The sequence below is a fragment of the Convolutriloba macropyga genome, chromosome 3, assembly GCF_964194025.1.
Source record: "Convolutriloba macropyga chromosome 3, txConMacr16.3, whole genome shotgun sequence".
NCBI lineage: Eukaryota > Metazoa > Xenacoelomorpha > Acoela > Convolutidae > Convolutriloba > Convolutriloba macropyga.
Window position 1 is genome coordinate 28,024,743 of NC_134470.1, and position 17,276 is coordinate 28,042,018.

The window sequence follows — 17,276 nt, forward strand, 5'->3', positions numbered from 1 at the left end:
TTGTCATAGAAATGTCAAATTCAATTTCAAGTCAAGTTCAATTATGAACAAAAGAATTCCAAAGTCAGTACTCAAAGCAGAGCCAAAACAAAAAAAAATCAATTACGAGTTAAAATTAAAGAAAGAATCATTGGTTGAAAGAATCCAAAGACGCAAAGCGTAAAAGCATTAAAATAGTTTCCATCAACTACGCTAGTAAAGTTAGAGACATTTTAAACTCAATAATGGGGTCAGCAAATCTTGGGAAACTAAATTGAAAAATGAAATACATGCAAACTTTCAGTTCAATAAGGAGTTCAGTAAGTCTTAGGCTTTGTTCTTAGGCTTGTATGATAAAATAAAACGCGAATATTCTGCCAGTTGTACACCAAACGGCCATGTAGGTCAAGCAACTCAAATAAGATTGAAAAAGTCCTTATTCAATGCGTTTTACATTTTGAACACTCAAAACTCTATCTCCCGCAAAATAGAAATCATAAGTAAGGTATCATATCTTTTTTCCTAACACAGAAGGGACACTGCATTATTTCTGAGAAAAATTGCAAAATTTTGAAATATAAAAATAAAAGATTTTTGCAAGACTTAAAACCTGGGCAGTTTTGCTTTTTACTTGCAAGGCGTACAAAGCAAAGGCTCAGGCAAAAGCTGAGAAAACTTGGGACACTAATTAGACACAAAACTTTTTCTTTCAATTTTACTTGAATCAATTGCACTTATTCGCAATAGAATAATCAATAATTTGTCGTTTTCACATTTTTTCATTTAAACTTTTGGTCGTCCAATTCAGATAATGATTTTGTCCCAGTACATTCAAAGTGTTCAAGCCATTGAAATAATTTTCACACTGAGAAAACAAAATACTACTTTTCCCTGCAAAATAGTGCTGAATGAATAATTCTTTAAAATTTTCGGAAAACTGTAGGGAAAATTAAATTTGATTGAAGTTTTTTCTTTTTTGAATTCTACGCACCAATATTTTTCAGAAATTAAACTAGAGGGGACAAAGAGAGCCTCAGCAAAATTTTTGCAAGAAAAATCCTCGTCAAGCAGAGCTTATTTTTAGACTCTAAACGAGACCATTAGAATGAAATTAATTGTCACAAATTTAGTTTGAGAGCAATTTTCCGTACGTCGAGTTTTTATCACAAACCAATCGGAGCAAGTATCAATAATAACAATGGCTAAAATCGACAGCAGTATTTGTTGATTTAAAATTTTCAAATTTTCTATCGTATTAGGATAAAGATGTTAAAAAAGAGATGGTCGTTTTTAATCGTTGCTCGTATATTCTCTACAATCAAACACAACTGAAGTTAAACGTATTGAAGATAGCAAACAATTTTCCTTCGCGCTTCACTCGAGTGATTTCATCAGTCCATTTGTATTTAATCACGATCTTGCGATTTTTAACATTATAGTTCGAAAAAAGCTGTTGGTCTGAGTTAAAAGCAGTGCTCCGTATGTTAGGTGTCAGCGCCTTATATGTATACACCCAAAAGTGAGCAAATGTCGGAATAGAAGCTTATTTGTTACGTAATATTCTCACACTATACTGAGCAGTGCGTTACGTAACCTCTATGTCTTGTGACTTCTTGGAACCAGATGACGTAATGTCATCGTCGGCCGACTCGGAATCCGAGAGTTCGGCCCTCTTATAAAGAGTCTCCTGAAATTGAACAACCAACTAATTGATCAGTTAAATTTTATAACTAGTTTACTGTTTCAATTCATCAAGCCATGCAATTGAGTGTTGCATTTGTATTTTAGAGTAAAACAATCGTTTTTGGTTCTAATGCAATTATTACGAATAATTAGTTAAGAACGCGCAATGTGTTGATATAAAAAATGTCTCTTCGGCAGGATAGAAACTTTTAATCGGAATTTTAACACCTTTTATGATCCATAGTAACAAGGAAAACGTTTCCTTTCCCTTGTGAACAAAATTTTTTTCATAGTTATCTATCAAGACTAATGCCATTTTTTGGATTAGTTATGGCTAAAATGGTCTGATAAAATATGGAAAACAGATCTGTAAATGGCACATAATCTGCCTCCCAGCTGCAATAGTTCTATTTGCCAATTATCATTGCAAAGAGAGTTGGTTTGTTAGTTTCACGCCAAATTTATCAAAAGAAAAACTTTGTTAAGAGTGAAAAGAAGCTAGCAGATCCTAGAATAATACAATATATAATGCTATAAAACTCTAATAAAATCACATTTTTAAAATTTTTTCCATACACTAGTTTATTCATTCCGCCGCCCAAAATTTCATCTAATCCTAAAACTCAAAACTCTCAACTAGAGTCAAGTTTTGCTCTATTTTTTTCAACCAGTTTTTTAACCATTCCGCAATATAGTTAGGTGCTTAAAAACACGATATTTTATTCAAGGATATGTTTCTGTGCTTTTTAGCTGCTGTGGCTGCGGGAAATAAAGACATGAGTAGGCGTATCTGTATTCAGTAACAACAACAACGATAAGTGAAGATGATAAGATGACCCAAAATACAATTGACAGAACATGTCGTGAGGCTGACAGAGTAAGTCGAGCAGCACTTAATCGGACCCCTAAAGGCCAAAAATAAACAGACCTGCAGTTCTATATGCGCATGATGAGCTTCCTGAAAGGGAAACAAGTTCTACTAGTCTTGTAATTCTCAGAAAAGTATTTCTTGAACCGATTTGCTATGTATAGTACAGCATTATATATATTACGTCACTGAGTACGCGTGTTCAGAAATCTTAGCATTTATACGAGCGACAAAAACACAGGCATTAGCTGCGAGTTAAAAGAGGTTTTCAAAATTTTACAACATAAAAAACCCACTTTCCAAAGATTATTGACTCCGTTAAAACTGCTTCTAAAAATGCTTTTTTTTCGAATTTTCTGTCACATATTATTGAGCAGGTGTTTGAGAGATCTTTTTAGATGAAAAAGTAATCGAAATCAAAGTAACTGCTATCCATTTTCGATTTATCATTTATACATTTTTCGAAAACAATCTGTATGATGTGATTAACGCAATCCCTCCGCGCTCATATTCGAACTATCAATTAGTTGAATATTTTTTATCCTAGCTTATGATCACAGCAAAAGTCAGAATCAAAACATCATGACTTGGTCGCAAGAGTGAGCATTCTTTTAGTTTCTCAAATTTTCATGCTACGTTTTTACTACAACTATAGAAATCCGGCATTTTTTCAAAACCCTACATTTATTTATCACAAACTGAATTTTTGCAAAGTGTTTTTATAAAACCTAAAAAATTAGTTTTCAGAAAAAAATTGAGTTTTCCAGTTTGCATAACATGAAAACTTGCTTCAAGATGCTCAAAAATGACTCAAAGATCCCCATTTTGGGTATTGAAATTCTTTCCATTAATTTTCTAGAAGGTAAAAAAATAATGGAAACAAATCTAATAAACGGTTTGTTACCCAGGTGATTTAAAATCAATGACATATACTCGGCAAATTGCTGATTTACGCAAGTATTTTATGCAAAGGTTTTAAGATCAGGAAAGTAAGCGAGCACCAAAATTGCGATACGCTCTAATTTTGGTATATAGGTCTCCAGTTATCGCATGAATTCTAGCGACAAGTCTAAATGATTCTAATCCTTTGATCTCGTCACTGTTTTCCGCATTTTCGATGTCGGCGGCTACCACTCTTTATGATTTTTTAAAAAAGATTTTTCTTTTAACTGAGGGATTTTTATGAAATTATTAAGTTGGATTAATTAATAACCAAAACGTTACCACTGAGATGACAAATGAAGGCACAACTTTGTGCAAATATTAGAGACACAATTTGGGGGACTAGTCGCCAATTTTCGCAGTGTTAATAACGTTACAATTTGCTGCAGGAATTAGCGATCAAGGAACGGCAATTTGGTTGATGATTTTCGCATATTCGGCAAATTTGCTAAAATACGAAAAACCAACGAAATGTGCTTGACGCTGCTGCACGGAAATTTATATTTGCCGCGGTATCAAACATAGCAAAAATTATCTGTACCTTTTTGAGATGTCCATTATATTAAAAAAATCAGCATAAAGTAAACTGCTAATTCATGAATATTCTGCTCGCGTTGCGAGTCTGCGTTGCACGCGGTGTAACCGTAGAAACACCTTTCTAGTTCACTTTTAAAACCTTCCAAGGTCACAAAAAGTTGAGTTAGAGTTGAGTCACACTTGAAAACTTTGGCTCCGTGGTTCTTGCACCATATGGTACTTTCTACCACAAACATAAAAGAAGCAGCTACTGGAGAACCAACTGCCACTTAAAACAAACAGCAAACTTGGTGAATAAATGCTGAATCACCAAATGGTGTGTTATTTTCATCCCGCAACGTCAGATGTCGGCAACCATCTGACGTGGCGCAGATGGTTCTCTCTCGAAACGAAGTGGAGAGAGAGAAATCTCTGAATTGAAAAAACAGAACACACCGAGAATCTTGAAAATCAGTTGGCAGAAAAACTGTTAAAAAATAGCCAAATTTTTGACTTGTAAAACTCTACTTTCTTCCGCACATTCTCCTCACAAACAAACTCTCAGACTAAACTTTAGTTGTTTTTTCTAAAATCTAATCCGACCGTCCTGAAACTAAACTGGTAAGCCAAACTTAGTATAGCTCATAAGTTCCAGCTATCCCCGCTGATTTGAGAACGAAGAGCCTTTTATAGATGTTCAATATTGTAGCTTTATATTTTAAATATTATTAGATTGGAACGGGTTTTCTAACTGTATACATAAGTTGGTGAATTAATAACTTATTTAACCACATTAGTAATTTAACTGAGACTTATACGCACTAATCGGTAAACCAAGAGCGATAACACAGCGATTGGTTTACTTTATCATTTTCGAGGTTGTGGACAATTCGGATATATTCTGGATACAGCCACGATTCTGATAACTGGTGCGACCAGAGGAAAGAATCACGCCTGATATTTTGTTTTTAATTATCTGATAATTCGGTTTTAACAAATAGCACGCGCGTATATCGTAATTGCACCGCTTTTATTGAAATCAACTGCTAGCAGAAACGAAAAGTATAAATTATCAGTCCAACCCAATCAGGCAAAAGTTTCTTTACTCTGTTAACACTATTTTTACCCAGGTGGGATATTTCTAATAGAGAAGTTAGTTGTTTTAATCGATTCTAACCAAACTTAGATATTGTTAACTCTCTTCTAGATTTATAAACCTTGTCGCTTTTTCATTTTAAGTTTACTATTCTAGCACCTCTCATCTTTTGATAACTTAGGTTTTAACAAATGAATTAATGGACGATGTGCAAACTATAATCGTTGAACATCTGAATATCACAGTTACAACAAATAATAAAACGGGCAAAGTGACACGATTCATAACAAATAATAGCACTTTCCTAGCAATTTTCTACAAATTTGAGCCAACTTCCTTTGCGAATTTTTTTATCACGTACATTTGGAATAACCCTGAATTCTTCAATATACTAAACTTACTAAAGATTCCAAATAGTAATATTGAAATACCCTCATACAACACAATAGATATTACAAATATTAACCAAAACACTTCTGAATTATAATCAATAAATTAATTTATAATTAATAAATAAATATATATATATAAATATTTATATATATAGAAAACTTTTACTAGTTAGCTGAATTAAAACGTGCTAAAATTTTTTTCACCTTGTACTGTTAGCACTTCAAATTTATAGGTCTTCAGGCTTTCTAAGTAAGTCACAAGTTCGATAATTGTCCTCACGCATTGTTCATTGCACACCGAACATTATGATGCGATCCACTCAATGCAGTTCTCTAGTCCTATAGGCTAGAGGTCCCACTTTTGTTAGTAAGTTTAGCTGGGGCCTGAGTGGGTGAGGCTGCGGGTTCTCTTTTGAACCAACGCATAGGCCGAAGACGGGGATAGTCGAACATATATAGGTAACAAAGCCTGATTTCTCATAGAAAATAGCGCGTTCTAATTCAGCTATAACAATATAACCCAATACACATAAACCACAAAAAAAACAAACAAAATTTTAAAACAAAATTTACGGTCTTAACTTTAATCAAAAATGGCAAACGTAGTAGCATATCCCGACATAACACTTGAAAAATTTACCGGTTTAGACCCATCAGAGGACGCACAAGACTTTATCAACCCTATAATAAGAAAAATACAATTCTCTCTCGGAACTAGACCAGCAGCTGACCCTGACCAAGCCGCAGTTTATGATGCTAGGCAGAGAGCACTTTTCGGTTCGGTTTTGCGAGGACCCGCCGCGCAGTGGTTTGAATCATTGAATCCAGCATTAGCGTGGAATGACATCCGAACGCAATTCATAGCCAGGTTTACAGATGAAAAGGATAAGTACAGAAAACGGATTGAAGTAGAAAACTTAAGGAGACAACCAGAAGAGCTAATCAAAAGTTACATACACAGATTAACCAAAACAATAGAAAAAGGTTGGCCGGATCCCGATTTCAATGAAGCCTTCAGAGAGGGAAAAAGTATGGAATATTTTTGTTAGAGGACTAACACCACCCGCTCTAAAACAGAAAGCACATCAATTTCTAATCGAAAATGTAGGTGCCACTTGGCAACAACTTAGAGATCATGTATCGACTAAAGATTTGAGTTTTGCAGTGAGCAGTGAATTTACTGGTACATCATCCAACAGCATGGATAACAAATTAGAAATTGAAGGTCTAAAAAATCAGATCAGGGAACTAACAAGTTTAATGAAAGACCACAAAATCAACGCAACATATAATAACAACAACCCCCGAATGAACCAAAATCAAACCAGATTTTGCAAATATTGTCGAAAGTCTGGTCACACAATTGCATACTGCTACAAGCGCAAAGAAAATAAAGAACAAAACAAACAGCCTCCGCAAACCAGAGATAAGTTTACAGATAATTATCGTCAAAACCGAGGTAGATCACCAGGACAGCAAAGTCATTACCCGAACAATAACGATCGAAGAAGAGATAATTATCCAAGTGAAAACAACAGACAACACACTCCTAATTATAGGAATAACTCTCCTCATCCATCCAATTACACTTCATCAAACCGACATCGGTCAGGTAGTTACGACTCTCGAGATAGACAAAATCAGAGAGATTCATACAGGTCTGATAGAAATAGTAGCAGAGATAGACCAAACAGTGAGCAGAGATACAGAAATTATTCAAACGAACGAAGCAATGATTCAAATAGACAAGGTAACAGACCTAACAGTGGCTATAACTCACGAGATAATAGCCGAGAGCGAAGTCCTAAAGTGCACTTCATGAACAATAGCTCTAGTTCCTATTTCAGCGATGATGAAAACAATCATGCTAAATTAAACTAGACCAGTCTCCGTCACCCTCTGAAACTAATAACACTAATAAAATCATCAACAAACATATTTATATTAACTTATACCAACCCGTCGGAGACAAGAATAAAAATAACGGTCTAGAAACCCAGTTACTTCTTGATACAGGTGCAACCAGTTCTATTATTAACTACTATACATATAGTGAAATATGCAAAACACAAAAATTAGATCTTGTCAAAATAAAAACTAACACTGTAGCCGTTAACGGAGAAAAACTAAAGCTCTTGGGATATATTACTTTCAATTCATCATTCGACATAGAAGGAAAATACAACGTGAAAATAAAAACATGGGTTTCAGCCAAAGACGGATGTAAGCCAAACATTTTGGGAATGGACTTTATTGATAGCTCTACAAAATCAATTGATATTTCAACACCAAAAATTGAACTAAAAATTTATCCCGGCATTTTCAATTCACTTAGCAGATATCAAACTAAAAGTTACCCCTATGTTAGTCTCTACAAAACGGTTTTTATGGACATCCAACTTCATCTAGCTCCCCAAACAACTCGTGTCATCACCATAAAGCCCACTAACGAATTTTTCCGAAAAGGAACATCCTTTATTATTGGATCAGAGTTACAGAAAAAAGGTATTTATACCTATAATGTAAGATGTTTCCAAAAGGAAAAGGAGTTACCTATAATGTTAAACAATCCGCAAAATAATAAGGTTGTCATTGCTAAAGGCCCAATAGGTCACACCTTAGAGGACATTCAGATTGAGCCAAAGAAAAACTTTACAGTTGTAGACAATCTTGCTTTTATAGACCATCTTTTGACTAGTGAGACCGATTGGAATCAAGTTTTTCATGTAAGTGAAAATTGTGTTTATCCAATAATAAAACCTAACTCCGAAAAAACTATTTCAAATCACAAAACTAATAAACAGAAAAAAACTGAAAAACGTAAGCGTGAACAAGACTTTACTGACAATTACGAATTAGAAACTGATTTCAGTGACGATCTAAAAAATTTAAAACCCCACAGTGAAAGAGAGGATAGTTTGCGACCCATTGAGGTTAAACCAGAAATAATTGGCCGATTTTCAGATACAGACCAAACTTTCCTTAAAAAATTTGATTTTAGCCAATCAGACATCTCTGACCAAAAACTGTTACAGTTATTGGAAACACTAGTTCATAACAAAGAGGTATACTCACAACATAAATATGATGTTGGAAAAATTAAACAAAAATTCAACGTAAAACTATTGCCCAACGTCACGTTGTCAAAACAAAGACCATCCAAAGTACCCCTTAATTATCAAGAAAAACTAGAAATTCTTTTGGATCAGTTGTGCAAAACAGGTATTATCCGTGAAATGGGAAACGAAAACGAAATGGGTTCCGAGTTCATTAACCCGATAATAATCCTCCCTAAAGGAAATACCATAAAACTCGTAATTGACACACGCTATCTAAATTCAATTACTGACCTCAGCAGATATTCATGGCCCCTAGAACCAATAGGAAGCCTATTGACTAAGCTCAAAGGGAACTACTTCACTACGAGTGATTTGTGTTCAGCTTACAATCAAGTCCCCCTCACCGAGGATACAAAACAGTTAGTAAGTTTTGTAATTTGTTCAAAACAGTACACATTTGAAAGAGGTTTTTACGGCCTTTGTGGTCTTCCTAACTTCTTTAGCCGAATAATGACTATTCATTTTGCACCACTAATAAAACGAAAACAAGCCATAACTTACATTGACGACACTATCATGCAAGCTCAAACTGAAAACGAAATGTTTGAAATTATTGAAAACTACCATTTATTATTAAGAGAAGCAGGTTTAAAAGCGCAACCCGAAAAAACTAAGTTTTTTCTTAGAAAAGTTCAGTTCCTTGGCCACATTGTAGGCAAAGAAGGAATTCAACCAGGCAAGAAAAGGGTAGCAGATCTCAAAGCCTTGAAATCTCGAGAAAACAAACGTGATGTAATGAGAGTTCTAGGATGCTTAGGGTTCTACAGCATGTACATAAAAAACTTGCATGTAGACTGTAAACCATTCTACGACTTAACCAAAACCGAAACTAAGTTCGAATGGACAGCGGAACATGAAAAACTTTTCCAAAGTATAAAAGACCGCATTAGTGAGGACACCATACTAGCTATACCAGACACAAAACATCCTTTTCACGTTCACCTAGACGCCTCCTCAATTGGCGTTGGCTCTATCCTAGTACAGGAATTTCCTGAAGGGAAGAGAATAGTGTCATTTAATTCCAGAATTTACACTAAAGAAGAGCAGAAAATGAGTACAACCGCACTTGAACTATGTGGTGTAATTTCAGCACTTCAAACATACGAGCACTACATAATTGGCTCGCCATTTCCTGTTTATGTTTACACGGACCACAAACCACTAATGTACTTATGGGGAAGACAAGGGAAACTCTCCCATCGTTTTTTTAGATACCAATTAGTGATTTCACAGTTCCAAAACCTAAAAATCATTTGGACTGAAGGAAAGAATCTAGCTTTTCCCGACATTCTAAGTAGAAACGTAAAACTGAAAGATCTTGACAAACATCAACTAAAACACAAAAAAATACCAAAAGACATTTCGTTCTACGACCAGAATGGAAACGAGGAAAAATACTTCGTTCTCCATGACAACGAAAAAGGCAATGCCGACGATTTTTACCCAATACTTAAAGAAACCAAAACAGGTCTAGCAAAGTATACATTCAAAAACGACAAATTGACACAAGAACGTTATAAACCAAGCAAAGCAACAATTTGTGGGGTAACAAATCTTGTCGACTACTTCTCACAAGGTTCTGCAATTAATCATTTTAAAAAATTAAACGATCAAAAACAAACAGCGACTCAAATTGAGACCAATGAATTGGAAAAAACTTCTAACAATTCCTTTTTAAACTCAAAAGAGGCTAATAGCGAAAAAAACTCTCCTTCAAATACAATTATTGAAGCAAATAATGAAAATTTTTGCCAAGTAATTGATGATCCAGACCATGAAATTCTTACTTTTGCTGAAATCTTTGCAGCACAAAATGCAGAAGAGGAACAAAATAAAACTTCCTTAACAAAACAATCACCATTCCCTGAAAAACTTGACGAAAAAATGGATGCTAAAGAATTGATCTTGAAACTAACTTCTTTTGCAAAAAATGTTGATCTAAACACTGAAGTCCTATGTGAAGAACAATTGAAAGACCCAGTATTACAACAAATACGCAAGTTTTTTCTAAGTCAAAACAAAGATCTGAAAACCATTGAAAATCGCCAATCGAAAGCTATAACAAACTATCTCAATAACTTTGAAAATTTATGCATAATTGGAAACCTACTCTGCATCAAAGAACAGACAGACGATACTAACACTGAACTAATCAAAGTTTGTGTACCAATCTCCCTATTCATCAAAACATTTAATTTGGCCCACGACGATGTGTTAGCAGGACACATTGGTTTAGATAAAACTCTTGCAAACATAAGACGTTTTTTTCACTGGCCCGGAATGTACAAATGGGTTAAGCACCTCATAGCCAGCTGTCTTGACTGTCAAAAAAATAAACAAAAACGGAAACATATATACGAAGCACCTTTAGAAAAATGGACCGACACAATACCATTTCCTTTTCACACGGTACACATTGATCATAAAGGACCTTTGAACCCACCGTCTAATGGAAAACACCATTGTCTGGTGATTGTAGATTCATTTTCGAGATTTATTCAAGTTTACCCCGTCAGGTCTACGGACGCATTTGACACCATTAAAGCGTTTGAAAAATTCATCCTGTCTTTTGGGATACCTCAAAAATTAGTCTATGACAAAGGTTCAGCGTTTATGAATCAAAACTTCACTAGTTGGATACACGAACTAGGAATCACTCCAGCCCCAAGAACCGCCTTCTCACCATGGACGAATGGAAAAGTTGAAATACAAAACAAACACTTAGGAGCACATTTTAGGATGTTTTTAGAACAAGCCGGAGGAAAATGGGATGAACTTGCCCCGAAGTTTGCTTTTGCTCACAACACAGTACCTAACTCAAGTACAGGAATTTCACCGTATGAAAATATCTTTGGTCAAAAACCTCAAATTCCACTCTCACTAAAATTAGGATTATTAAGAAATTCAAACCTCACATGCAATTTTGACTTCTGTAAAGATCTACCATTACATAGACACACACTGCAAAAATCTGACAACAAAGAAATTGACAAATTGTTGAAGCCAAAAATAGAATCTTCACTACTAAGCCGTGAAAACCAATTTAAACAAATTTACAATAGCACTTATAAACACAGCCTAGCTCACAACGCAAAGGCACATAAACATCGAAATAAACACAAATTGGGTAAACAACTAGAAATTGGACAAAAGGTTCTGATGGAAAACCACAGCATAGAATTAGGCAAATCAAAAAAACTCCAAGAGCTCAGGTCAGGCCCATATACGGTAGTAAAGAAAATTACAAACGTGAATTACGAAATAGAGCTTGATAACGACAAAAGGGTTAGAAAGGTTGCACATAGAAATCATCTTGTTGAATACTACCCGGCAGAAGAGACACTTCCAGATCTAACAGTTGAATATGGTATCAATAACGATTCCTTAGAAACCTTCTACGAAAACTTGAGGAGTTCCCAACTAAAAAAACTAAACACACCTGTCAACAGATATTCCTTTCAAATTCCTATGCAAACAGAATTCTGGCCTATCACCGATTTTGATCGAACCCCTGTTGATTTAGATAAAACACCAACAAATTTTGACTCAGGCTTTATAGAAGGAAGCTCCTCTGGCGCAGTAAATGAACATCTCACTAATAGGAATATTGAAGTGATTAGGGAAAGAACAAGGAGTTCAACACCACATTCACATGGGCAAATCATACGCCAAACTAACCCAGAATTTAGTCCATTGCGTTCCAGTAACCCTCATAATAATACTATGCCTAATCCAAGTAACAATGCGGAAAATCGAAGAGTGTCAAACAGAAGAAAACAACAGACTAGCCGATATCAGGCTGGCTTCACTTAGTTTTATATGTTTCAGGTAACGGACAGACAAGTCCAACATTACTGGACCAAGTCACAAACCTTTATTTTTACCTATTTTTTTTACTTCTTTTATAATTCACATTAGCCAAAGTTAGAGATAATCAGACATCTCTACACAAAAAAAAATTTAAATAAATAAATAAATTCTAAAATAAAGTAAGCAAACTTAAAATGCTTAAAATTCCTAAAAATTTTATACTTATCTTAAAATTTATTTCTTTTATTTCCTGCCTTCCCTCACAGTTTGACCAAAAAATAGACGAGCTCAATGATGTGTCGCACAAGTTGCGAGTTATACATTATGATTGCTCTCAAATGAAAGAAAACAAAATGTACTCTTTAAACCAGGTAGCGCCATGTAGTATCAGCCCTGAAAACATTGACATGCGCAACGTTAAAGTAACTATTTATCAACGGTCTTATCGCACATTCGTAAAAGCTGTTATGTGTTCCGTTAGTGTGAATGTTTTAAAATATCACTGCGGTATGTTTTCTCATTCATCAATTGTCCAAGACGCACCCTTAATTACCTATCATCTAATTGTCTCACCAGAACAATGCAAACAAGCGAACAGAACGGGAAAACTTACGGTTAACGACTTTCAAGATAAATTTGACATTGAAATTGAACTAAACAATAGGAAAATTTCATACAAAAACTATGGAGCCGACCTCGAGGACGATTCATCGACCTCATGCGACGATAGTGGCGATATAAGCCATTACTCTTTTGAAACTCTAATGCAGGAAATTTCGTTAGAAGTTAATGTTCAAGACAAGTCAGTCTACAACACCCAAGGGCAGAAACTGCCGTGTGCATTGCACGAAGGAGGATGTGATTCCACATCTTTAGATGCATTTGCATACTCTTGGGACATTCCCGAGAATTGTCTTGTTTTCAAAAAATTTACCCAAGATGCCAAAATGATAAAACATGACATTGAAGCCGGAAATCCTAAGTACTTTATTGTTAGCGACGAAAAATCAGAAGTTCCGTATACAGGTCCAGGAACCCATAAACCTGCCCAAATGGATATTAAGTTGCGAGTCTTAGACCAATCTGAAACATTGTGCGGTAAACCATAACCTTTGTACAAAACTAATTTGGAGTCTCTTTTTGTTTCTTATTCAGGTGGCTTTAATATGAGGACTGGCAAACCTAATGATTTAAAAAGTGAACATAGTTATCACAAAGTTACGGTAGCATCCGGTACAGAACTGAGTTGGAACGGGTACACTAGAAAGGTAAAAGATGACCCTCATCACTCTCCTTCACGTACACCCTGGGCCCATGTAGGTGAAGACGAGCTAGATTATGAGGTTCACTTAGCCGCTAAGCTGGATTACATTATTTATCACAACTATTTGAGGATCAAGCAATCCTGGCATAATGTTATTATGAATCAGTGCGAACTTGATAGAACTCAAAAACAAACGATTTTAATGTTAGCCCTTCAAAACAATAGGCTAGCTGGTTATATGCTAACAGGCAACCGGTCTATGTTTCTGGACACGGACGGTAGCATCGGTTGGCTATACCACTGCCCAAAGAAAAACTCGCCATTAAAAGTTCTCGAACGCTGCTACGATCGTATTCCTATTCATTATAATGATCGAACAATGTTCGTCGATCCTATTACTAGGCAAACATTTCCTTTTGCCAATGAAGTAAAATGCGTTGGAGGTTATAAAAATGCCTACCAACTTGACCTAGATAATGAAAAATCTTGGTACCATTTTATGCCTGCCCCTGTTCCATTCAAAACTCCTTTCTTGTTCTCACCGCTTTCAATTGGCCATATCATAAATTCAGTTGGCTATGAATCCCAACGCGCAGGTATCTATACTCCTAACCAATTAAAAGATTTTTGGGACAACATTCTGCACAGTTCCGCTTCCAAATCAGTACTTCAAAAAATTTCACATGAAGTTCTAAGTTCGAGGGAAATTGACTACAGTGAGAAAGATATCTATTCCTCAGCAATGGGAATAAATCGTCAAATTTATCTCGATTCCCTACTGTCCCCGAACTACTTCGTGACACAATTTACGGGAACATTTGGTATAATAACGTATTATCTGGAAAAACTTGGTATTTATTTTGCAGTTTTCCTATGCATAAAGTTCATACTTGACGTGATTACCACAATGCTAAGAGCTTTCGAAATTCACAAAATGTCAAACAGAACCATAGGGTTTTGGAAAATTCTCTTAGGTGCAACATATCACATTATTTGTACTTTCTGTTTTCACTTCAATCTTTTCCGAAGGAAAACCTACACCATCCGCACCATCACGACAAAGAAGAGTAAGCTCAAACTATAATATCGATGAAGAAAACTATCATGAGTATAGTTCAACCCAACAAAATTACGCTCTAATTGAAACCAAAATAGATGAAAACAAAAAACTTTACCCTCCTGTTCCGCAAATAACGGGAAACGTTATTGCCCCTCCATAACTTAATAAAAAAAAAATAAATAAATAAATAAATAAAATAATTAAAAAAAAACACTTATATCTTTGTTTAGGTGATGACTTCCCTTCAATTATGAAACCATTGTTTATTCGACAACCAAATCAATTGTTCATTCGTTTTGAAGGATATACAGGACAGATAATATTTTCTCACCTGCCTTTGCTTCACAGTATTATTCATATTAGAGTAGCTTCATTTCATTTCAAAGATCTTTTAGATATAATTGTTTATCCCAGTAACCCTAATTATTTTAAGCTTTTAAGAGCGTTTATTGACTTTAGCATAACATTCATTGACATCGGAGTAGACTTTGACTACTACGCGGACAAGATCAATCCGATTTACGGATATTTATAAAAATTTATCTTTAGAATGATTTTATATGACAATTTAAGCCTATTTCAATTTTACATGTATATGACTATAGCCATTGTAACAACTGTTATAGTTATTAATTTCGTATTCTACGATATCGAATTTGTGTGCGTTTATACTTCCTTTTTAGATTTTGTTTTTATAATTTTATTAATCAGAACACTGACATTTAAAACCAATTTTTTTCCGGAACCATATCATAGTATACTTGATTGCGTCTTAATAGTGATAGTCTCTCCAGTTTTATACAAGATTGCTTTATACCAAATATTTTTTGTAAAAAAATTAAGCTCAACTAATGCACTTCCTTTATAAGGGTCAATTGGTGTCAATAGTCGGCTTTTCCAGAACATTTTCTTCAGAAAATAATATATTGACCCCTCAACTAATAGTCGAGTTCGACTACTGGGACACTTGCGAGACAGGATTTATAACCCTGACACCAAACTCTAATCACTGGCATTTCTTTGTATTTCTCGCTAATCTAAATCCCACTTTTTGGCCGGACAACCTTGATGACTTATAATAGGTAACTAATTCCCAAAAATGTTCCTTCTGAACGGAAAATTAGTAGAGATTGTACGCTTCCAGCGCACTTTTGAATCATACCCCTTCCTAACTCCCTTCATAATAATCGACGTTCAAGAAATTGACTCCAATGATTCTTGGCAAATGTCAGTTTATCCAACATCACCATATTGGAATTACTTCTTCTTCACTATGGAGAACGCCCCATGTGTTCCAAAATCGCTAGACTCAGAATCCTTAATCCTAAATTAAAGATTGTTGATAAGAAATGATACTACCGTATCAGAATAAGTTAGTACAGATACAATTTTTTCAGAGATCTTTCACAAAAGTAGACAATAACACACTAGTACCTACGTTGATAATCCATTTTGAATATTTAGACTCCTGGGAAGACGGATACGTTACAGTCCTGCCAACTTCCCCCTTTTGGTACTTTTTTCTTACCTTGTCAACATCTGTCTCCACCACACTTCCATTTAATCTTGATAAAATCTGACCCTCTGTTTACTTCGATTCCTTTTTTCTCCTTTTGAACGCAAAAATGTATTTTTTTAATAAAGAACGTTTAGTTAGAATCACGTATCTCCAGAAATCCTTCGATCTTATTTGCCCTGGCCTTCAAGATGTAGAACCATGTATCATTGTTTATTACGAAGATCAGGAAACAAGCCAAAAGGGAAACCTTAAAGTACGCCCCAACGACACGCAGTGGAAATTCTTCCTGTGCCTTGTCGATTTGAAGGACACTTTTCCAATTACTGTCCACAGCCTTTTTTAAATAACACTTTAAAATTATGTCTGCTATTCTAAGTTATGTAAATAATTGGTTCTTTCCCAAATCCTCTCTTACTGACGAAAATGTTGTTGAATGCCCCATTTGTTACACATCCTGCAAGAAATTTAAGAAAATGCACGCAAATTCCAAAAATCAGCCCCCTCATTTTGCTTGCATCCCTTGTCGACAACAGTTATTTGAATATTGGGACCACCCCAATTGCCCCGTTTGCAACCAGCCAATATACACATCCAGTTATAATTACTATTTCCGATGCGATCTTTGTGGACAAACCAAGAAGGAGGTAGCCGAAACTTACCTTAGCCATTTCAAGACCCACAAAGACCACATTTTTTGCACAGAATGTATCAAGACCCTCAAATCCTGTCCTGTGTGTAACTACCCGATTACCCCCGACAATCCTTGGAGTTAAACCCAACCTGGTAAGTAAAACATTCAAGCCATTTAAGATGGGAAATAAAAACACAGCCCCTTTCCAACCTTTGATCAATACACCCACTGGAATCGTATGTCCAATTTGTTTTAAGATTTGTAAGCGTTTTGAAAAACTTCACCCCACAAACGGTGATCAAGACCATTTTGTATGTTTTAGCTGTTATCGAGAATTGATAGCAAATAAAAGAAATACACATTGCCCACTGTGTAAAACAAAAATGTACCCCTTTCC

At 35.2% G+C, this 17,276-nt stretch overlaps 1 protein-coding gene across 21 annotated transcripts in view; it reads right to left on the reverse strand.

Annotated features, from left to right (window-relative positions):
• The window catches only part of LOC142336128 (voltage-dependent T-type calcium channel subunit alpha-1G-like), a 155,833-nt gene that overhangs the window by 25,426 nt on the left and 113,131 nt on the right, over window positions 1-17,276 (reverse strand). For 16 of the 21 annotated variants that reach the window (XM_075384700.1, XM_075384697.1, XM_075384698.1 and 13 more), the window contains one exon: window positions 1,574-1,666. The exons of 3 other annotated variants lie outside the window; for them this stretch is intronic. In XM_075384700.1, the coding sequence (XP_075240815.1) occupies window positions 1,574-1,666 (93 nt within the window). Of the gene's footprint in view, window positions 1-1,573; window positions 1,667-2,590; window positions 2,621-17,276 lie in introns of all 21 variants that reach the window. 2 more of the 21 variants (XM_075384680.1, XM_075384686.1) reach the window with 2 other exon arrangements.